This window comes from Temnothorax longispinosus, chromosome 2 (genome assembly GCF_030848805.1).
Source record: "Temnothorax longispinosus isolate EJ_2023e chromosome 2, Tlon_JGU_v1, whole genome shotgun sequence".
NCBI lineage: Eukaryota > Metazoa > Arthropoda > Insecta > Hymenoptera > Formicidae > Temnothorax > Temnothorax longispinosus.
Window position 1 is genome coordinate 17,765,365 of NC_092359.1, and position 24,519 is coordinate 17,789,883.

General features: G+C 42.9%; 1 protein-coding gene across 1 annotated transcript in view; it reads right to left on the reverse strand.

The window, feature by feature from the left end:
- The window catches only part of Orb2 (cytoplasmic polyadenylation element-binding protein orb2), a 141,426-nt gene that overhangs the window by 55,770 nt on the left and 61,137 nt on the right, over positions 1–24,519 (reverse strand). Inside the window, exon 3 of the mRNA XM_071769614.1 lies at positions 6,806–6,859. Within this exon, the coding sequence (XP_071625715.1) occupies positions 6,806–6,859 (54 nt within the window). The remainder of the gene's footprint in view (positions 1–6,805; positions 6,860–24,519) is intronic.

The following is a 24,519-nucleotide window of genomic DNA, read 5'->3' on the forward strand; positions in this document are numbered from 1 at the left end:
GCGCGACTCCGGATTAGTAAGCCGCGCTCATGCCCTATGCATACCTATCGACTTTCCCTCCTCGTGACGCAAAGAGACCGCAGCCCGGCCGGATGCGAGGTAAGAGGCCAATTCGGCGCATCCTCCGGATTTTCGGGTCGAAAACAGGACGGGGCAGCGACCCGAGAGACATGCCTTCTTTTCTATTTTACGGAGAACTGCTCGCGAATCTAATGATGAACACTCATGATACATTCCAGGATACACCTTATTTAATTTTCGAGGAAAGAGAATTATGTAGCGAAGAATAGCGTTAAGAATAATGGAAAGGTGTGGCGTACCGTTGCGCTGTGCGAATTGTCACCGATTACATTTTGTCGTGTATACACGTGCGAGTTAAGCAACGAATTGGTCCACGCGTAGCAGCGTGAAATTGGAAAAGCTAACAATTCCCGAGACGTTTCAAGTATCATAATTACAAATTGCATACCCACTTCGTCCGCTTCTCTCTTTCGAACAACGAGCGCGCAAAGATAACCGTACGGTTCTGATGAACGCGCGAGATAATAAAAAGAACCTCGTGTAATAACGGATAAAATGTATTCCACTGCGCGATGCGAACGTCATAATCGGACGGTGGATCAGAGGAACCGCTTAATCCTCAGGTACTTTGACAACCCGCGGACGTGTAGGGTGATTTACGAGTTTACGCCTCGGTAAAGGTCAAAGGCTCTGCCTGCGGATTGTTAGCGGGTACGCGTTACCTCGTTCGCGCCGATTACGCGCACGGCGATCGAACGGACGCGTAACATTCCACCGGTAGTTATGCAGTCGTTGCGAAAACGCTCGCTCCTCTCTCGGCGAGGGACTCGAACCTCCCGGGGACAACTCCGCGAGTCGTAAAAGGCTCCCCGAGGAGACGCGCCGACTTCGACGACTGTAATTTTTACGACGGCTTGTGAGTCTAACAGGATCGATGTGCTTGACAAGAATAAATATGAGACAGGGCAAAAATATAACTGTATGTAAAAAACTCCTACGAGAAGCTATGCAACCGAACGTGATTTTTATGCCAAATTTAATTGAATTCAGATATACTTCTGTCCGTGAGAATGTGATTGTGAAAATCTGCTATCAAAAGACACATGATTGATGTGTAACAAGAACTTGTAGTAATAATAGAATGAAAGAAAATGTGGTGATTAAGTATCTATATACACAACTCTATAATTGTGATTCTTGTAACTTGATATTGAAAATGGTACTGCCAATCTTTTTTACTCTTTTATATAGGATTATAGTCATACTTTGGTGATTATGATTGTTAGTTTGAGAATTATTACGTTACGATTAATCTAAAATTTCAGATTTTACAGTTTTCTGTAAAATTGTTCCGCTCGCGTTCAGTTGAAGGCGTAAAAGCACATTCTTGCATAATGCGTCGGCTGTGTGTTCAACGAAGGCAACGTTGAATCCGGCCAGGAAGTTAATTACCCGCGGTTACTACTGTGGAAAGCCTAACGACCATTCTTTTGAAATCCGTGTCGATTCTTCGAAAGCGCGAAGCTGCCACACGTTGGAAGCAGCTAAATGTCGGATGCGCGAGAAAGGAGAGTGGAGAAAGCAACATCTGTACAACAAATAAAAAATATATTTTTTATAATAAAAGACAAGATTTATATACGTGTACCAAAAATACCTCGTTCGCCTTTTTAGTTGCGTGTTACTTAACCAGGCTATATACAAATGGAAAATGACGCGTAGTACGAGGTGATCCCGCCTGTATTCCAATGTGGATGCAGGCCGCGACCGAAAACTCTTTCGTATTAATTACGAAATATCCCGTATATGCGCGGTTGCGCTTCACGCTGTAAGAGCCCCGCGTACGAACAATCGTCGTCCCATCACCGGGGGACCTCGGGCATGTCTGTCACGCGTGCGGTTCCCCGTGCGTGCCCGTGTAATTTCAGGCCGCGTTCATTCCCCGACATCGCAAGAGGAACGACATCGGGAGCACGTTGATAGAAAAAATTCTCGAGAGCGAGTAACTCTCTAAGAAACACGAAAGAAAATGGCATCGGTAAAATTTTCGATAAAACGAAAAAAACGTTGCGGCAATCGCGGTTATTGAAACCAACCCATTATCCTCAACGTTTAAAGATAACAATACCAGAAATCAATTACGTGGCTCATCCTTCATAGGTTTATATGTAGAAACTTGAGGAAATGTATATGAAATATTTATTTATAGGCACGCGTTAATTTTCGGATCTGCTTACTTTAGATTATGAACTTCATGCATGCCAACGAGCGTAAAGTCCGATTAACAAAAACGGAGTAATCGCGACGTTTCTATGTAGATCGAAGGTTTCTGTACTTCGTAGAGGTTACAACTGCTTTTATTATTAGCAGAAATTGCATCAAAAATTTCCAGTATCGCGACACTAATCGGATTTTGCTTAGGCTAATCACGTTTGCGCATAAATATAGATTTTTCCGTCGCGACACGTTCTCTTCTCGCGCGTGTCGTAAATATCGCTATGATTTTTAATAACCGCCGTTTCGCCTCCCCCTCCCCCTCGCCTCTTCGCGGAGCTCGTAAACAAAATAATTTAATTAAACCCGCACTTAATGCGAGAGACGCAACGTAGGTTCTCGTTAAAACCGGATACGGATCACGAATTACGCAACGCATCTGCGACGGCAGGAATTCGCGCTGCACCTGCGAAACGCGATGTCATCAGACGTCATCAGCGAAATTCTTTTAGCCGGACGTGTGCGCCTATACGAGAAGGAAGATTCCGTTCGTGCCGCGATGATTTTAACATTTCTCCTTTGAACATTTGATATACGTGTGCGTTTTATTACGCGCACGCAATATAACGCCTTCGTCGACTTTGTTCCCGGAAAACACACGCATCGCGGTAGGACGTAATTAATATATGATAGCAAGGCCTCTCGCGATCCGGTCTTGTTAAATATAAATCGCGAGTTATACGTACAGACGACGAACTAAGCGAGCAGGTTGTTGCTGTTTTCCTTTCGTTGCACCTGCGTCTCCTTTTATATTCCACGCGCGCGTTTCTGCGCGTGTGGGAAATAATAGACTTTTTGCAAGTGCTCTCCGGATACGGTAAACGATAACGTCGCGTCGAGTGAATCCAGGACGAAAGTGTGTTGCCACGACGATCTTCGCGTTGTTCCGCGTCGAGCGTTGGGACCTTTTAACGCTCACGGTATTCAACGCGTACGGTATTGCGGAAACGCACTGGCGAATAGGAGGAGACGGAGAAATATACCGGCGTCGGGAATACCATTTCGACGCCAGATCAAAAAAGTATAAGCGACACAGCGAGGCGACTCGTAGACCGTGAAAAAAAAAAGCCGAGAAGCGTAACCGGGGACGACATTGTCAAAAAGCGCCGAGGCCAATGTCCGACGGGGTGACGATTTCTACGGACGTGTTTTCTAGGATGGATCAATATGTATGGTAATGCGGCCGACAGTACAGGTTGTACACATCAGCATCGTCGACCTACGTGCACATGCGTCCGTAGCTGTATTATGTATGCGCGCTGTACGTAGGACGTGACTTCTCATATACGTATAATAAACATGTTACGTAGCGGCCTACGGAACACTCGTACACATGCATGTACGTATCGTGGACACGTGCGCGCGTATTTATCCTACGATGTATTAACATCGTCGAGGTATTAAGATAAGGGGTCGGTGCGGTTTATGACAGTCAGCAGGTCTCGCTCGCGGGACAGGAATCACGCGGTGCGGCATGACAAAGCGAAAGATTTCTTTTTAATTAGGGGATGTACATCTGTAGATTAAATTCTTATTCTTATTATTTTTAAATTAGTTTGCATCTCGCTTCAATTTCTCCTCAAACGTTTATTGCAGTATTGCTTGTAAAAACGTATATATGATATGTGTAAATGTATAAGTGGATTCTCGCTAAACCCAAATGACTGTGCGGATAGTTATCCCTGCGGGATAAAGCGAAAGAAATGTTTATCGATACGGCGCCGATGGAGGCGATAGCTTCCATAATGATGTATACAAAGATAAAATGACTTAATAAAGCTAAGCGATCAAATAAATTTGTTTGAAAGATAGTTAAATAATTTTATTTTATAATTTTATATAACCATAAAGAGTACCAAACATGTACTATTATGTGTTGAAAGACGAATATCCTGTCAGACGCAGCTGCAATAATGCTAGCAATAAAAATTTATAAAGTATTAAAGAGAAGAGCTCGATATATGACCACGACTACGATCCTGAACCATACCATTTTATAGGAGGATTTAACTCTATCAAGTTTTCATGATGCACAGTCGGGACTGCAGACAATTAGTAACCGAGTTATCGAGATATTTCCGGTCCCATCGGGACCGAAAATCGAAATCTACTTTGATGTGCAACAAAATGCCGCATGTTCGACGAACTTACAACGCTTTGAAGGAAAATTTTAAGACATCCGCAGCTCTATTAACCATCCACAACGAAATGCGTTCAATTTTTATCTCATTTAAAATTTTTATGCAGACGAAGGATTACAAACGAATTAAAGACACGGATTATGAGATTCTTAAAAAAAAGTTCTATTTAAAATAAGCTCGATAATTTGACCTCATTAATTGATTACTTGCGTACTTATATATCTGTATAAAATTAATACTTTTAGAAGTTCAACATAACTAAAAGAATTATAGTTTTCTTCAAAGTTCTAAAACTTTCAACACGTTTTAAAAGGAATTTCGGACAATATTTATCACGTATATAATTGTCACGTAGTATAACGCAATAATAAAATATTTAAAGCCATTCTCTCTTTCTTTGTGGGAATATAATTCAAATTTCATTCAACCGGCGGTGTCTATAAATATGTATGTATTATACGCAACATGTGTGTGCAAATGCGTGGTCTCATTTCGGCTCTCGAAATGCACGATAGAGTTAATTAGCCTATTCGCGTTTGTCTTATGGTTATTCCGGGTGAAAAGTCTCTGACCGAGACTTGTTTGATACCGTGTTTGTTTTTTTCCGTTCGTTAATGCTGGCGTATAATGACAACGTCCGTTGAAGCAATAGTCGATTAATTTCAACCTTAAGAGACAAGATTTCCCGGATACGTATTGCGCGCGTCGATGCACGGGTAATGAGCTATAAAAAAGATATAAATGTCTTTGCGTTATATATTAAATAAATTTTCGTGGCAATTTAAGTGGCTAATAAACTAATAATGTGCCGCTATTTATGTAATTTTCTAAACATACAATAATATATGTAAAAGGGTACTAAAAATATATAAAAATGTTATATATTACAATAGCAAAATATATCATTAAAAACTTTTAAATATCTTTTTCTTTGAGACATTATATATATATATATTTGCCAATTTAAAAACTCTTTACGTTTATGTACTGCAATGCAAGCAGATAATATTTTTGGTTTAACGTTCTTAAACTGTGACAGCGTCGTGCTTTTAAGAGCCCACGGTGACATAAAAAATTTCAATCTCGACCAATAAGAAGACAAGTGTCGCACATTTCGACCGTTTTACGCACCCGCGGAATTTTACGCGGATTCGAGACTGCGACGCTGTGGGATATCCTCTTAGAAATGTCTAGGGAATGAAATCCGAAACGCCCCGTGAGAAGCGTGGTAATTACTTTTGGATTCTTGCGACGTTACGAAAATAAATCCGTTCTTCTCGCACACGCGCGCGCGCGCGCGCGCGCACGAATGCCGTTCCCGGTAAGCCTTTGTGGTGTTAATGACGAACACCACGAGGAGAAATTGCGCCGGGACATCTTTACGATCGAAGCCCCGGCGCGCGGGGCTGAAGATCAACGACACGAGCGGACGACGAACACGGACGCGCCGCACACATTACGAGATTTAATTAAAGTGCCCGATGTATTTATCAACCCTCCTTCCTGGAAGCAATACAATCCGTTTAAGAAAATTCGTTCTGCGCGTTTCCTCGGCAAGACACACGTCAGCGGGATATAGCGGAGCAAAACCAAGATGATCACGTTGGACGTTTCAATATCTATGCGTTTCGAAAGGGTATAAGACGACTCTTTGACTACGTATCCTGCAGGGTATTCGCAAAATACGTCGATACCACTTAAAATTGCTGCACGCGGAGCTGCGTAAAAATATTGATGCTAAAAATGTTAACGAGCTCAAACGAGTCCGCATATTTTCGCGGTCGTACGAGAACGAGAAAGGCAGACGGGTTAGCGTTTTACATAACGATTTACGAGCCGATACACTCCATATCGATTTACAAGCACGGAATCCGCTCCTCGGATATGTTCGCGTCGAGCTTGTTAGTTCGACTCGCGAGAGCAAAAAGCCGCGACGAACCCTTCACTTTCGCGTGAAATTTACGGCGAGCGACGACGGCGCGGCGCTCGCGCTAAATCAAAAACAGAATTTTTGTTGCTGCGGCTCGACTCCGGCTACGGGAGCAAAGTACAGGTTGCGGGGCCAGTCCTTCCCCGGTGGTGATTACGATGAAGAAAGAGGAAGTGAACGTCGCGCGGAGGAGGGCCACGTTTCCCCGATTGCCGCCGCGCCAGGAAGGTAGGCAGGCATACCACTCTTGCACCAAGGGGGTATTACGTAACTATAAATTTTAATTGAATCCGCGGGCTGCGCGGCTCCCCTCCCTCCGGCGCGGCGATCATCTTCTGGCAATAAACGTAACGCGGGATGTATATACCCGCGTGCGCGAGGGAGGCGCGAGGGGGATGCAGAGAGAGGGAAGAGGGATTAACAACTAGTTTTCACTCACCATGCAGCTGCGCGAGCGACTGCAACGTGTTGGCGGTGTTGCAGTTTATGAATCCTGGAACAGAAATAGAGAATGCGCCGTTAGGAAAAATAGCTATTATTTTAATATCTGGTTATTAAGTGGGAAAAAGAAATAATTGTAAAGGGACGCTAAAAAATGTATTATAACCGTATAAGATGCTTAAAATTCTTGAAATAGCATTAGAGCAAGACATACGATTGATAAAAATGGATTTATCCTTTTCTTCTTACGACTAATTAACATTAATTGCATTAAGTTTATTTCTTAATTTATTTCCAAACCTTAATTTGAACGCGCAAAATTATTGAGATATATTTAATATTATGCAATCAAAATCCTATAATATTAATTTATTCAAGGTTTCTAGATCCGCAAAATGTAATAATATCGAGAAACGTATATGCAATTGTACACTGCACTGTGCTGTATAATAATGAAAGCAACGGAAACAAAAATTAATGCAAATTGATCAATTAATTGTGTTATATAAATATTTAGAAATTGTAAAATATAACGCGTAAATACAATTGTAATTGCGTACAATACGTCGCGTAATTAAACTGTAAAATGACACAGACACAGGCGGGGCTACCCGAAAATTTATTGGAGATAGATTAATTAATTTCTCGTATTATCGGACGTATCATTATCCCAGAGCAAAAAATAACATTTTGAAATTGGCTGATTGCTGATTCAATACCTCTTTCACTGTCATTAATAACACATCATTCCCTCGCTTTCAAAATTACGAAAAAATACATAAACGTGCATTTATATCGTCAGATGAAAAATATTTCATATCGTCGATAGATGAAAAATGTTGTAGAACACGTAGTCTTCACTTCTAAACAACGACGTTAATTTCACGCGTGTACACGCGCACACACGGTCGCACACGTCGTGAGCTCTCAACACCGGTATACGTATGTATGAACGTACGTACGCTTCGTCGAACATTCCCATGACATAAGATAACCTCTGAACTTAAGGCCCTCGGTCCGACCGGTCGGGCCCCAGCCCGCGCGAGCGCCCATGATGGAACATTGTGATTTAGGAACGTCGAAACGCGCGTCGCGCCGTCGTATTTCCACCTCCGACGACCTTCCGCTTTCTTCGCTAGCGCTACGACGCGACGACGCGCTTCACGCGCTTCCCTTGTTCTCCCCGCTCTCATCGCGGATAACCTTAACGTTTAAGTTTTAATATGTTTTTCATATTCCCTTCGAGCAAGGTGAGAGCGCGACGTTAACGGGCGGCGACTTTCACGCTAATTAGCACGAACTTGTCCGTTTGCGGAGGAGCGTCGGGCGAGACCGGTATCACGCGTGTCGTAAAACGACTTGGTCAGACATGCTAAGAGCTTGTCGAACCGAGAATTTTCGGAGCACCGTGGAGAAACAGGAGTCCTTGACTATAAGTCAGTCAATAAATATGTTTAAGACTTACCATAATAATCGATCACTGACTAATATCTCATTTGTCTTGTGACAAATTTGACAGATAAAAAGGTTTCCAAAGAGTTTGAAATATTATCAAACGTTGAACTTACAGAACCATTCAAAAATTTTTCGAAGCCATCGAAATTTTTTATGGAACGATCACCAGATACCGTTCGACAGTTTCGTTCTATTTTCTAGTCATCCGGTATAACCCATGCGTGAAGTATCTAATACGCTAGGTTTCCGAACGGGAAGCTACAATTTCTGTCTTCTGTTTGTCTGTCTCGCGCGATAAGATTAGCGTGATCCGAGAAACGTGGGATTCCTCGACATATGCGGAATGTCTCGCGAGTAACGACCGGGATTACGAGTGCGAGTTGTACGTATACCGGGTAGGTAGGTATAATCGTGTTAAACGGCGATTGGTAATGCGCGTTCTGGGAACTGATCCGGGATGTTCCACTTGGCGATTCGTGCGCGTATTACTACCGTAATCCACCACCCTAATCATTTCTCGTGCCAGTGTAAATAAGAACGAGCCGATCGCCGCGGCGAAAACGCGTTATCTCGTCTTTGAGGATCTAGTCACGCAACGTACAATGTAACTCTCCCTATGCAATTGCCCCTCCTCGTTCGACGTATTTCTGCGATTGATCGATCGTAAGAAACGTCGAGGGCTTAGCACTGCAAGCTAGTTAAGGTAAACGTCCCGGTGGCCGGACACGTACCAGTGTCCGACCACATTGGAAAAAAATATTTACTATTTATTTGAACAATTGAAAATAAAAATAAGCTTTTTCCCAATTAATCGATAAATATTAGTTTTTTTTTACAATAATTATTATTTTTATTTTTCATTGTTCAAATAAATAGTAAATATTTTTCTCCAATGTGGTCGGACACTGGTACGTGTCCAGCCACTATGGGACGTTTACTTTAGCTGATTTTCTGATCAGGGTGTTTCTCGGAATGTATTTCGCTTCTTTCAAGTTAAGTGCACTCTGAAAAATTAATCGCGCGAAACTAAATTAAGGGATGTCACTAATTTCGCTTTTACAGATTTCTTGAAAATTGTTTTAAGTGTAATATACAATCTTCCCAGATTTAAGCGAAAAATTATCGTGAAGAATTTTTGACAACCATTGTTGTGGCAAGATTTGTCACGAATATGTATTGATACAGGCAAGTGTTTATCTTCTTCACCATCAAAATGAAGATATTAATTCGAACGATGTGTTTACACCCGTCTCAACTTCTTTATCAGATATATCCTATTATTTAACAAATGGGCGATACGAGTCTTTACATCACTTGGATTGACAGGACATTTTTTTCACCTTAACTTCGAAGAAAGTATGCCGACACGTGAAACGTTGACGAGAGAGAAAGAATAAACAGATTAATGACAAGGTCTGATCAAATATTTGCCAACAACGCATCCGTTCCATTCGCAATCGATCGACATTATTGATCCAAAGCTAAAAAAAGAAATAAGATTATATAATCGATCCCAATTTGAATTCTGAGGATGCCCTACGGCACATGCACGGTGAGTACGTTACGCCAGCGCGTGCCTGACAGTGTTTTCTTCTGCAGACTTCCGTCGGCACATCGTGACTAATTTTCTACACCGTTACAATAATAGCAAGCGCAAGCGCAAAAACGTTTTCCGTGCGTCCGGTCGACGAACTTACGCATGGCAAATAAAGTAGCGATATACCATTTCACGTCGCGTGCGCCACGGTAACTGCAGTTATTATCAGAATTATCGAGACGCCAATCGCTTTTCATTCTTACGTAAGCTTTGAAAGTGTAAAAATATAAATAACAAGACTTCATTCATCGATTATTCTTATCTGTTTATCCTTATTCCAATTTTCACACAATGATACTTTTAAGTATCGATTTCAAGCAAGTTTATAGTCTTAATTCGCGCGTGATGTTCTCCAATAAAAATATTTCGATACAAAGTTGCGATACAATCAAAATTTCCTCGAGAAAGTCGATTCCTACCGCGTTTATCAGACAATCAAAGGTGCTGTCATTACCTGAGCGTCGACAATAAATATTGATTGTCTGAGAGTAGCTTGAATAAAGGTGCCTGTCAACGATCGCGCGTTCAAAGGCGGAGGAGCGAGTGAGCGCGAGCGAGGAGTGTGGAAGTGTCGTTTTCACATTTTGCGAAATCGCGTCGCGTCTACAGCGCTCTTTAAAGGTTGATTCACCGTCGAAGAAGAAGAAGAAGAAGAAGAAGAGATCCGCCTGCCGTGCTCGTGCCGGCAATAACATTATCCCTCGTCAATTTGCCCCACGGATTTTACTTTCACGGTGCGTCTATTCACGTATCGATCGCTATTATCGATGATTGGGTCAGCACGTGCGCGCAACCTGTTCGCGCGGCGCTAGCTAACAATTAACAATAAAAAAAAAATTAACTACGAAAAATTGCGAAACAAAGTCGACAGATGTAAAAAATTATTATTTTACCGATGCTTTCAGCGAATATTGTATTCTATCGAGTGCGTTCTTCGTTCTGTTTCGAATAATACAAATATTTTCTCGACATGCTTTCTTTTATTGACTGAAGCTATTGACTTTTCCACGGCTATCATTTCCTACACGATAGTTATCAGAACTATACGCGGAGGAAGGAGCGCACATAGGATTCACACGATTATCATCGAGGCAATTCGCAATAACAAATGTAATAGTTTTAGAATTTCACGATTGGGTATATATCAAAGTGAAATCTTACAGGATAATAAATGTTTTATAAGTGCCGTAAACTTCACCGTAAAGAAGTAAATTGTTAATCCGCAATCGGCGGACTCCGCGGAGTCCGCCGTGTTTTAAGAGGTGCTTAATTACGAAATCTCGACGAGAGCCCGACTGACGAGTGGTAGCGCCGGCCGCAACGAGTGCGCTGCGTGGCCATGCGGAAAGGCGAAGCCGACGATGTTCTTTTCCCTGGACGACGACGGGGCTTGGCTACCTCCGGTTACACCGTCATTATTGCGATAGCGGAGACCTTATCTCGTTGCGGGTTCACCGGTAGCCGTCTTTTGCGCGCCCGCACGTTCCGCGCGCGCTTGTGTTGCAAAACCCGGAGGTATACTCATAATTCGACGATCTTATCTCTCTCCCGGCGATATTAATTAATTTGATGGTTACGTGTCAAAATACCGGGAAGGTATCGACGGCCTTGAAAAGCGGGAACGAAGGCGCCAAGCGCTTCTGACGTAATCTCGTTTTCGCGGCGGCTTTGCGTAATCCTCTATCGCCGCCTTCGTCTTGTCGAGGGACGGAGCAAGTGTTCAAAAAAGAAAAAGTAAAACACAAGACACAGCTTTCTCCCGAGTGCGAAACGCCGAAAAGAGACATGTGAAATCTAATGGTCCCGCGAGCGCGCGCACGCTTCGGATCCTACGCGATTGTGCCCACGTGCCATGCTTTAAGTACACTCGATTATTCGCTCTTACGAAAAACGGGGGAATTACTTGCCGCAACACTGCGCGTCTTTGTAGAATTGCTCCAGTTCTCAACGGAGAACGAAATACGAACTTCTACATTTATACGTCTTAATTGCCCCAGCTGTTGTCTTCTATAATCAATATTTAAATAGCAATAATTGAAATCTGAGCAAGAGAGATAGATTTATATCTGGAACGTTTTAAGATATTGTATATACGTGTCTTAATTTCAAAGTTATATTATCAGTATATTACTCGTAGAACGTTTCAAATATTTAAAAGAATATCACGGTAAATGTGCGGATATTGCGAAGAAGATCCGTGCTCTGAGAATATTTTGAGTATGCGTGTGTCAGTAGTTACATATTAATGTAGAATTGTAGATAAAAATATTCTTAAAGATATTCTCCAGATAGCCCGGTGCGCTTACGTGAGATACCTCAGGGATATCACGATTTCCCAGCGAGATATCTTGACGAAATCCCGCAGATTTCCTCTGGCTGTGCGGGGAAGCCAAAATTGTGCGACGTTGAAGCTTCTTCTCGCGCAAACTTTTTGCAGAGAGGCTTTTCTTTGCAACTTTCTAACTTTGTAATTGAAATAAAATACACCACATGATGTATTTCTTATATGTGTACCAGGATATAAAATAAAACGGATTTTAGTAAATTCCTGTTGTCATGATTTATTATGGCCGACCAACGGGCCCTCATTTTTCCCGACTTTCTCGATCACACGGAATTAGTATTTACGGTAATCAATATACTTCGGATAACTTTCACGCTGACACCGTGCGTACATACAAGCCCACTTGGCAAGTAATCGCTAAATGAATTTACTTCCAGGAAAGCGATAATATACGATTTTATTTTCTTTCTCGCGTGTAAATTCGAAGCCTCGCTTATCTGCCGATAAATGTTTGTCGCGCTGATAATAATGAAAGTAATACGTCGTCGTGTCGGCGCACGTTTGCGAAACGTATATACCGTCGACGATCAAGCCTTCGACTGGTCCGATAGTCCAGTTTCTCGACCGCTCGCGCTCGCGGAAGGTACTTGCATGTACACACGATACCACGAGAACTCTCGAGCAATCTCTCGACAAAATTGCATCATGCCTTAAACAACTTTCAATTGCGTAAATTAATACGCGATCTGCCATCTGCCTAATTATCTGAAGTACCGAAAGGTACAGGCGTGGAAAAGCCTGCGGTCGACAGACGCGCGCGCGCTCGCTTACGAAATACGCAAAAGCGTGCAATACGCGCGCGCGCGCGCGGGACGAAGATTGAAGCGCATTCTCATGCGAGGAGTTACAATTGTGACGACATGTCGCCTCTCTCTCTCTCTCTCTCTCTCTCTCTCTCTCTCTCTCTCTCTCTCTCTCTCCTCGCGCCGAGATGATTTCAGAAATTACGTACTATTGTCGGTTTCCTGCAATTTCGTCAGCGTGAAAGCGTTATTAGCAATTCGAGGAATCAATCCGATCACGCTGGCCAATAAGTCGGGAATTTTTTCCGTTTTCCTCGATTCGCTGCGTTTGTTTTCTTTCCTTTCTCTCTCTCTCTCTCTCTCTCTCGCTTTTCTCTCCCCTCGTCGACGATCTCGATGCCGTGCGGTAAAACTCTCGTTCGCATCGAAAGCCTATCGAGTGTCTCTCCACTCGAGAGCTACGTCGATGGGAGCGAATCTCCGAATATTCAGATAACAACGATAAAGGACGAACGATCCCGAACATAACAGGCTTCTCGATGCGTTATCCACAAGGAGGATCCCGTGCCCTCTTCCATGATGCCCCTTCCCTGCGAAGGATCTCGGCGACGAAATAAACGAGATACGCGCGGCACGAGTCAATGACTCACTTTTCCCCCGTCCGAGGGAAAAATAGCCTGAGCCACGAAGCCATGACGACTTGACTTTTTGCCAAACGACCCTGTCTCCCCGCGCGACACGCCGTCCGTTTGGATAAAATTTCCGAGAGCGCTTTCTCCTCCGCCGCTAAAAACCTTTGCGGATTATTCTCCTCGCGCTCGATTGGCCGAGCGCAGCGAGCGGCTCCGAATTACTATGCAAGAGACTCCGGAGCTGTTTGCGCCGCACCGCGCCGTCCGATTTCTTTAGTCTTGTAAACAAAGAAGGAATAATCAACACACGTAGCATGAAACATTCGAGGAAAGTGATACAAATTTCGCTCGTTCCAGACAAATTAAGCTGTGTGTCTCTCTCTCTCTCTCTCTCACGAGGTATTAAATTGTACTTAACCAAGATGAACGTTTGATGACAAAGATTTAGCATTTTTATTACCTGTCGCGTCGCACAATCGCGATATAGATAGGGCCTTGAATACGTTTTACGAATTTTATTGTCATATAACAGATTAAATTTTGAAGTTCATTAGCGTTGCTTCGGTTTCGCCTAAAAACGATCTTGCTGACACAGCTATCGATTTTGTTAAGAGATCATCTTGCTCGAGTGACTTTTACGGTTGCGGGTCTGATTACGAAACACCCGGTAGCAGCGAGGCAAGTAGCGACAAAAAGAAAAAGGGAAAAAAGTGAGAAAGTAACGCGATCGTATACTCGCGCCTGCGATATCACGATTTTCATGCGAGATTTACTGAGCCTCGCGACCTAACGAGAAGCGAATAACGGCCTTCTCTTTAGCGATCTCGTTGGAGGATCGGCGATACACGGAGAAACGATATCCCGATTGGAGCGCGAAACACATGTGGGGTCTTATTCGCGCGAGAATTCGTCGACGGATCGCGATCGTGAGACGCTCTCGAACGCGGAAGTTCTATCCGATCGACGAAGAACAACGCTAGAAAGATCAGGTTCAGGGCTGCTCACAAACCGGAACTTCTCACAAACTATTAAATTTACGCAAATCACTAAAAATCGACAAACCCTTTCTATAAAATGTACGACGATGAAAATATACTAAATGCGCATTAAAAAGTTTTTTTGAAAATTATCTAATCTCTCAAAAAATTTTATTTTTTATTTTTATGTCTTATTACTTATTTTGCGTTCTCTATATTGCTTTTAATATCCCACTTCTTCGAGTCTTCGAATCTAAATCGCTAATCGTGTATTTAGTCTATCGTCTTCGTGAACTCGTGTTTCTGAGTCGATTCGACTACCGGGATAACGATCGGAACGAGGCGCCCCCGGATTCCCCGTGGATTTACGAGCCTCTTACGTATGTCGATCCCCGTGCACCAGATGCAAACTAGCGGTGCTTCGATACATAAACGCCGCACTCGCCGATGCCCTGCTTGTCTTAAATGCGAATTGCGGTTCCCCATTATGCGGATCTGTGAGCAATCGTCTACTATTATCTAGACGATGCCGAGTTATCGAATTTTTGCGTCTACCGCTCGCAGCTGTACACACTGTTTAATCGCCTGTGCCGACGAGCGACCGGGGCACCGTTGCTCAGTAAACGGATGTAAGAATCTTCCGTCTGACATAGAACGCCGGGTTTCACGGAATATTCAAACGTGTTCGACATGACGCGTCGATGACTGGCGATGAATTCCCTCGTGATCGCGAATATATTGTAGCGATTATTAAATATTAGTACTGTGCAATTTATTTCTTGTTTATAGCTGGTAAAAATCTTAATTATTATACATTTTTTAATTAGGTGCAAAACATAATAATAAGAAGTTCTATGTGACAGTTAATAAAGAAAATTTGCTAACAAATGATTGGCAAATAAATAACTTGAAATATATAACGTCTTAAAAAGTTAAAGATTAACTTCTTTGAGATAAGTATATCTGAAGGAATTTGAAGAAATATTATCCTGCTTAAGTTGTTAACGTTGAAAATATATATATCGCTATCGTCGTGACGTTATCGTTCAGGAAAAACAGTTTCTCGCACATAAATCCGCTTGTATCAGGAAGATTTGCGTTATCGCACGAAGCAAGTTATCTGATAACTCTCCATCTTACTTGTGCATTTTTGGAAGATCCTGGAAACCTATTTGCTCACCAATCTCTCTCGCAAACAAGGATCCCTGGCCTTTATGTATCACTTTCGAAAATACATTATACGTCTCAATCATGGGATATCGCCTATGGCGATAACGTCGAGGATCATCACGCCAATCACGATGTCTCCTGTCTCCTGTCTCCTATCTGTTTGCCAATATATCTTTTATTCATAGAGCAGTCATTATTATCCTAACACCTCAGATAGGAACTCCTCATTATCTTACACCTTTTTTATCGTATCCTCCAGCCTTAGCTATCTCGTTAGATATCTAACGCTAAAACAACGTAACCTGATCTATCTGTATTATTTATCATAATTATTTTTATTATCCGTTATTTAATTTTAAATCTCTATTCTTCCGTTTCGCACATTTATTTCGTTAGATTCATTAACGCTTTTTGCGCGGTATCACCGTTATTCTTTAAGGAATCTCTACTCAGATATCTGTATGGAGAATTCAAGCGAGATAATTACTCACTTCCTCTCTCTTTTAATAAATCGATTCCTCTTTAGTTCCAGCTTTCTTCCTTCGCGTTCTGCGGTATCGTCGGCATCTCGTACCGTGAGAACTCGACTACGTCACTCCACGTTGAGGTCCCGCGACCTTAAGGCCGACCTCCGCGATGAAGAACCCCTCATAGCTGCCGCCTCTGTCTTGGTTCCGTCTCTCGTATTCGGATAAACTTTCCGGTATCCTACGAGAGGCATTAGGGGTATTCAAATAAGTTAGAGTTTAACGGTTTGACAGGTTATGTCGGGTTAAAGTCGGGTAAAAAGTTAATTTTTACACTTTTAACCCAAAGATTAATGTGATAGGTTAATGAGTCACTTATGTATTTTGCATAACCTTAAAGAATAACGCGCCCAAAGTTAATTAATTAACTTTTTACTCGACTTTAACCCGACATAACCTGTCAAACCGTTAAACTTTAACTTATTTGAATACCCCTAATCTCATTCGCGAATACCCTCGAAGATTGTGCCTTCGGTCGGTTCCTACGTGAATCGCGTTATCTCAGGCGCGAGATTTCCGATCGGCGGCAAAAATATACACGCGTTATCTCGTTACTTTTTATTACTAGCTACGTTCAAGAGGATAAGTTTCCACGAACGGACTTCTGGTATCTCGGCTCAATAAGGACTTATCTTGGGCGAGCGTGGATCGATTTTCATTCAAATGGTATCGATACCGATCTAAGCGCAACGTTGCTCGCGCGATTGCGGACGCGACGATAGCCGATATATTTCGCTCGCCCGCGGAGGCGCGACGTCGTGAAAACGCGTAGCCAGAAAAGCCGCTGTCAACACGGCCGCTCATACGCTTATTCCGACATACTTTGTGGCCGTTCCGTTGATCGTGTTCGCGGGAATGTTGGTAACGCAACATTTGACATTTCTCGAATGCGCATGGAAAGCGACATGTATTTATTTCATAGCGCGCGAAGCGCGCGAGAATCGCGCAGCGCGTTTTTATTCCTCGCGTGTCGTTCGTTACGCAGGTAGGTACTTCCCGCAATCGAAGCTGATTAAAAATTGTAATTCTCGCGGAAGGTTTCTCGGGGAGTCGAGCCGAGAAGCGACACCGATGTAAGCGACAGATAAGCAGAGCCGAGCACGGGCGCGCGTTATTATGTTCACGTGTAAATCAGTCGACGTTTCTTCTTCGCCCGGAAACGAGCGAGTACGCGGACGAATCGCGGGCGCACATCGCGCTTTGTTATTTTTATCTGCGCGACACGGATTGGGATTTTGTCACTAATTCCTTCGAGCGTGCTAATAATTCTTGGCTCGAACAAATACTTTCTGGTCGATTCTGATGAGAATGAAATGTAGAGTAGCGGAAGAAGCGATTCGCAAACTGATAACATGACTAAGAAATTATGTTTCTTACGGAATAGAACTACAGAAGAAGGAAATGACGTCGGAAACTTATCTGCAGCGCTTATCGGTGAATGTTTGTACGCGTTCGTCAAAGATTAGTCATTATTGATACGATGCGAAATTGTTAACAGCGGGATTATTAACGCAAAGTGCTAAATTCTTATCCAAATTAGAGTAACTGATGCTCGATAGATACTTTATTTTGAACAAACACGTAATAAATATGATAATATCTAATTAGCACGCGCAATATGCGTGATTTAAACGGATTATATAATGATAAATTCGTTACAAACAGGGCAATATTTTGAGTGATTAATGATGCACGTCACGGCACCTATTATTAAGCAAATCGATACTGGAATTCAACCTCGATGAGTCGTATTCGAAATTAGCGAAATGTCAAACGGTCAAATCGGTTATTCTCGGCACTGACTCGGGGCGGAGGTAAACCACGTGTGGTAGATCGAGAGCTACGAACAAGACGGGCCATCGAGAGGAATTTCTCTCCCTCGAGAGAGCGAGAAAGAGAAAGAGAAGAAAGAAAGAGAGAGAGAGAGAGAGAAAGAAAGAGAGGTGTGTACGAAAGATCGAAGACAAATATCATCAGGGAGATGAAAGCGCATGGCCGATGGAACGCGGAATGTTAAAAAAAAACACACACAATGACACGCGAGAGTTGCAGGACGCCGCGCGATAAGAAGACGGAAGAGGATTCGCGCGTGAGATCCACGGGACAATCCGGGTCCCGCAGGTTCGAGTTGCAAACGAGCGAGCAAGCGAGCGAGCGAGCGAGCGAACACCGTAAACTGTCACGATGACAAACGAAGGCCGACATGTGCTTGAGAGCCGCGCCAGTGCCAGCGCGGTTCTAAGTGCGGTAATAGCGCACTCGCGGCGAGTAACGACAGATGCTAGCCGAGGCGAGCTCCGCGGAGAGCCGTGGCAGGCCTCCTTCGGATGATCCCGCGGCAGTTCCTGTATTGTTCCCTCGCTCTCTCGCGTTGTCGATCCGCCGCAACTGCGCGCGCGGGCGCCAGCGGTTTTCTTCGCTTTTCTCTTCGTCTTCGTCTTCTAATGTCCGAGATGGTGCGCGCAGCGCGGTGAGAGATCATTGGCACGGAGAAAACAAAGGGTATAATGGTCGAAGGATACAATGGTCCATTGTTGCCGTCCGTGCTATTTGTCGAATGAAGTTAATAATTGGCGAGTAAAGGGGAGGAGTGACAGGGATCATTTCCTGATCCGATTTTTTTGCTCTTGGCGGTCAAGTATCGCCAGCTGTGCAATGTGTTCCATGAACATCAATTATAATACATTTAATGAATATATTATTTATAGCAATATCTTGACCGCAATATCTTGATCATAAAACCGGAATTAATTATAAAAATTATAAAAAGACAATCGAAACCTTCCGCAGAAAGTCTTATTAATTATTAACCATAAATGTTTTTTCTTTTTAATAATCTCGCAAATCTATCGGTTGGACGTGGAATTTTATTTTGAGAGTTACGCAAGAGTTACGCGTTCGAGCTCTTCGGTTCCGCGGAACGGTTTTAATCGGAAACTGACGACGACGGCGGGGCATTATCCGCAGGCGCTGGAATAGAAACTATAGAAAGGCGTTGGCAGAAATTCCACCGTAATCAATTTTCACTTGGCGTGCCTGTCACAATGAGTTCGCGCGGACAATCGAATTTTCTCTTATCCTCGTTTCTTTGGAGCGCATCCATTCGTCGGCTCCAGACCGGCGCACCGATGCGCCGCGCGCCGATGATACTTTGGCAGCCGATCGAAGATTAAACGGTGCATCGATGTGGTCTATTTAACGCGGAATCGACGGCCGCGAGAATCCCACGGTTACGATCGTTCCGTTTGAACTATGCTTTGAAAATTATTCCCTTCGCATTCATTTTTTTCCTCATTGTGAAAATTGCACGCGAGATATAATCAAAAATCTGGATCGCGTGGCTTTATCTATGCGCATATTAATAGCGAGTTATGATCGTTGAATGATTATTGACTATTCTTTGCGTAGGATATTCCGTATAGAAATATAAAATGGATTTCTAGTTACTACAAATTCAAGAAAAAATTATGTACACACACATCACTCTATCTAACAATAATTACAGATATACATTTTTCGAGGTGCAAATCTGCCTTTTCACACAAGTTACGATCCGAGGAAATCTTGATATCAAAATAAATTTTAAATATTGTGAAGTAAACCTTTTCTCGCAGCGATAACTTTCTCGATGTATCTGATATCAATTAATTCAATTAATAGGGGATTAATTAATTTTATTGCCAGTACCCGTAATTCGGGCTGACATCTCGCAGTCATGGATTTGAATTTTAATTAACCGCACTTCCTACAACGCGTCTTACACAAATTTCCATACCTGTTCTACGGGTGATAGTTTATCTAAATAGCAAGCAGTCACGAATGTACTAATGGCCGCGTGTAACAACTTCGTTCGTATTATCGTTGGTATATACTTCGCCTAGAAAAGAGCCCCGGATAATATAATCGTCGCCCTTTGTAACGACTTGAAACACGGTTGAAGGCCTTTTAGGGTGAACGTAATCAACGGAATTTGGCCCGGGTTTACCTTGGCCACAGGTAAACCACCGGTCGAGTACGCCGCGATGAAACCCGCGCGTTTTGCTGGCCGGCCGGGCGCCTTTGTCCGTCACCGGGCGAAGTTGGTAGCGCTAACGATGGTTGTTGACGCGGATTAATAAGGCCCGTTTGTCGCGGACGCGATGCGACGCGATCGATAGCCAACGTCCGGTCCGGTCCGGTGCCATGCCACATTCCGGTCGAAGGTCGCGCGCATATCTCGTTACGCGCATTGCACGTCTCCGCGACGCGACGTGCGCCGCGACTGTCATACGCAGCGTGCGTGCGTGCATGCGTGCGCTCTCGCGACGCACGTTAACGCGCGATGGCAAAGGTCCTTCTCGAAACCTTGTAATAGTTGCATCGGATTGCCGCGACGACGTTCCGCAATCACCGGCGGAATTCGCGTTCGCAAAAGCGATTAATGTCGCGTATGGAAACCGGTCTCTCCGCGCTGGTTTCGAATCGGGCCTGCTCCCGCGATCGCGAAGCCGCGCCGCGCGCGCGCGAGAGCGATGTTCCATCATTCGCGGGATTGCGCGTATCAGCGGCTCGGAACAGGTTAATGTTATTCTTGAACTTGAAGGATAAAAAGCGAGCTAATAATTTATCTGCCCAAGATGTGAGATTATTTTAACAGCTTGTCAAGTAGCTCCGCGTGTAATAAAATCGATAAATATGTAGATAATGAAGTATGTAGATCCGCGGAAACAGGTGATAAAAGCGCGCGAGGTGTCGGGAGAGCATGGCACCGTCAACCGGAAAGATACTATCGCGCTGGTCGTTAGTGGATTCCACTAACTTTGATCGATCGACCGTTCGAAGAAGAGGCCTTTAAACCTCCTTAACGCGGCGCGGTTAAGAAATCAATCGTTCACGGATGATTCAGGTGTTGTGCACTTTCGAACGATGCCTGCACGCGACCGCGGCCTGTTCTGTAATTCGCTATTAAATGCTAGGTATCGCGAGACAGTAAATATTCGTGTGCGGAATGTGTGCCGGTGATGTGGTCGACGATGGGTGATATCGATCGTTATTGGCCCGAGGCATCGGGGACGTCTGAAAACATTTAGCCGCTTGTGGAATAATGTCGTAATACAATCTCCGTATAGTGACTGGAAACCGAGTTATTAACCTTGGAATAAAGCTTTCGACGCACGCCTCGCATGAAACTTGCTGTAATACCGATCGGATTTTATCTTTCAGAAAAACGTATTTCAAATAAGATTTCACGGTAATTCTAGTAGAGTGCCTTTTCAGAGACTTCTCAGAGATTTAACCAATTAAATGAAATAAAATAGATTAAGCAAAGTAAATGAGAATGCGCAATACAGCGCACTTCGATCAAGCGCAAGCAATGGCGAGGATGACGAATGGCTTATAAATCATCCGGGGTTGAACGGTCAGAAATCGGATTAAGTCCGCGGTGCGTGTCGTAACGGAATCTGGATCTGTCAAACAAATCGGCGCGGGCGGTCGTGTCCGGTGAAAGTGTTAGAAATCCACCTTCGGTTCCAAACGCGGCCCGCGTTGGACTACTTCGTCGGCTGCGCGTGTGTTGCCCGCGACCGCCGAAAGTGACCTTACTTTCGTGCGTACTTTCGTACTTTTTGTTTCGTTGGAACGCAACGAAAGTCGTCGCGCCGGTTTTTTGCCCGGGGCCGGTTAATTGATTCTTTTCGCGATCGTCGATAACGTGGCTTATATAACCTAGCAAGTTCAGTGTAACGCCGGTAGTAAAGTTTGCAGACTTTTCGTATGAATAGCAAACTCACGATTTGCCTATCTAGTAAAAATAAAATTGTAAGTAATAATTAGATAAAGAAAATTTATAGAAAACGGACAATGTGAACAAAATTTCTTCTCTGTTCAAAATAATTGCACAATAATTAATATATCGTTCTATATATATGTATATATTGTATATATAGAAGGTATAATAATATATGCGATACTGCAACACGGCAGTATATAATACGTTCGCCTTTTTTCATTCGGTTGATTTGTCATTTGTTAAAGTTAAATACAGCGAGTATAAAATGCATATAAGGAGCAATGCGTCTTCAACGACAAAAAGGCTAATTCGATACAGACCTGTTTAGGACACAATGGCACGCTCAATATTGGGTTATTAAATCTGAAGACACCCGGTGGATCATAGTTCATTCAATTAGGCAATCATCAGTGTCATAACTATGGTATACGGATGTGCATATTGACCCATTTAGCCGCGTTACATATGGTCAATGGATGATACACGCTGCTGCATGCTATACGCCAATTATTGAAATAGATACGGAAGAGGGTTTTATATAAAGTGCAATAAATTGAGATGGTACTTAATGACCGGAAGACAATTTAAACTTTTCTTTTTACATTTTAACCGTTTTGTTGTGCATTTAATTTCATCTTCTCCGCCATTAGAAAAAAACGAAATGGAAAACCGATTAAGAAATCGTTATAACTTAATATTTTCTCGATGATTTGAATGGCCCGAAGTTTTTACAAAAGGTTTATCAATTCTCGTTTGAAAGAAAACGAGAGAATAGAAAGTGATTTAAATATAACATGCAAAAGTACTTTACAGATGCCTTTGCAATATTCGCGACGCGAATAACTTTCTTCTCTCTTTAATAATAACATAAATGCATGATATTTTGTGTATATCACTGTTTCACGTAGATTTGAATCTTCACGTCTACTTAAGATGAATTCTCTTGATAGGAAATATATCACGGAAATATATTACTACATACATCTTATTTCTGCATCGCGAGCCCGAGAATCAATGCGTCTCTTTCGAAACAGGAATTATCGAGAGAACTTTCGATGAAAGGCAAACCTGATGCGATGAAACCATTATTTCATTAAGCGCTACCGCTGCCATTAACCGTGCGCTTATTGTCGATGGGAAGAAACGGCGTAGCATTAGAACATCGGATCGGATCGTATTGCATCGCACAATTCCCGGCGCGAAATGATCGAGCGATTGTTGATAACCACACGATACCATCTCCGTTGTCGGCAGTAATCATCGGTGGAAAAGATATGGAAGAAGCACGAAGACTCGAAGAGAAGTATCCGTTCTGAGACAGCGGATAGCAATTAATTTCTTTTTTAATATTCATATGCCGCTCTTGAAAACGTTCTCGAGACTTTCTATGTGACAACGGCACGTCCCGTATTGCTTGCATATTAAGCGAGTAAGAGGCGCCATTGATTGCCATCGCGACATGTTCGTCCGCGATGCGAATTTTTCAGAGAATTGAAATCGCGGAGATTTACTGCTGAAATAGCGTCTCCGGTATTTTATGTCGACAGATACGAACTCAGTAAGTGACTTTTTCAAACTGTGAACGCGGCGTTAAAGTTTCGATATGAAAAGACAGTATCAGCGATACTCGATCTTTTTTATACGAAAACAATGTCTAAGTTTAGCCCGATGTTATGCATGATATCATGAAAAGTAAAAGAAAAGTGTAATAAGATAAATATGTAATATAATGATGTAATAAGATAAATGCTAAATAGACCATTATTTTTTAATTATATGCTTTCCCGTTCATCCTTAAAAATACGCGGAGATTAATTTTGTATTCGCAAATTGGAATAAAATGTATTATAAAGTGTTCAAATTATGCACATTGTAAAATTTATTCTTTCAGGGTTTTCTAACGTTTCTGGTTTTGAGTGACCGGAGGAAAAATAATAGTTTACATTCGCATTTATAATTAGATTTTATAAGGTTCAGTTTTAAACAAATATGAAGGCATTGAAGATATTTTCTCCAGAAATACAGTCAGAGAAGTATATTCGTCGTGGCATAACGGTACGGATGTGCTCAAAATTAGAAGTCACATGTTTTCGCTTCTGTCTTCAACACGGTACAATGAAATCTATATGCGGAACTATATACGCGCGATCGCAAAATCGCAATAGTCAGCATTTCTTAACTGTCACGCATATGATTGAGTACTTTAATGATTATTGGGACATACGCGCCGACCATATTACTCCCAAAAGGACCAAGAAATCCATTTCGCTCACGTCAATGTCACGCGCTTCGTCGTCCGAAGCCGAATCCGAAATTTCATCCAGATCCCATAAGCCCGCGCCGGATTGCAGAAACTCGGGAATGGGATTATGCCGATTGTGCTGGCCACAATCGAATCGCAATAGGATTACGGGCGCGAGGCGCAATGGGCGACGGCTCCAAAATTCGAACGGTCCGACTTCGAAACTTGCGAGCGTATACGACGTCGTCTCGCGTC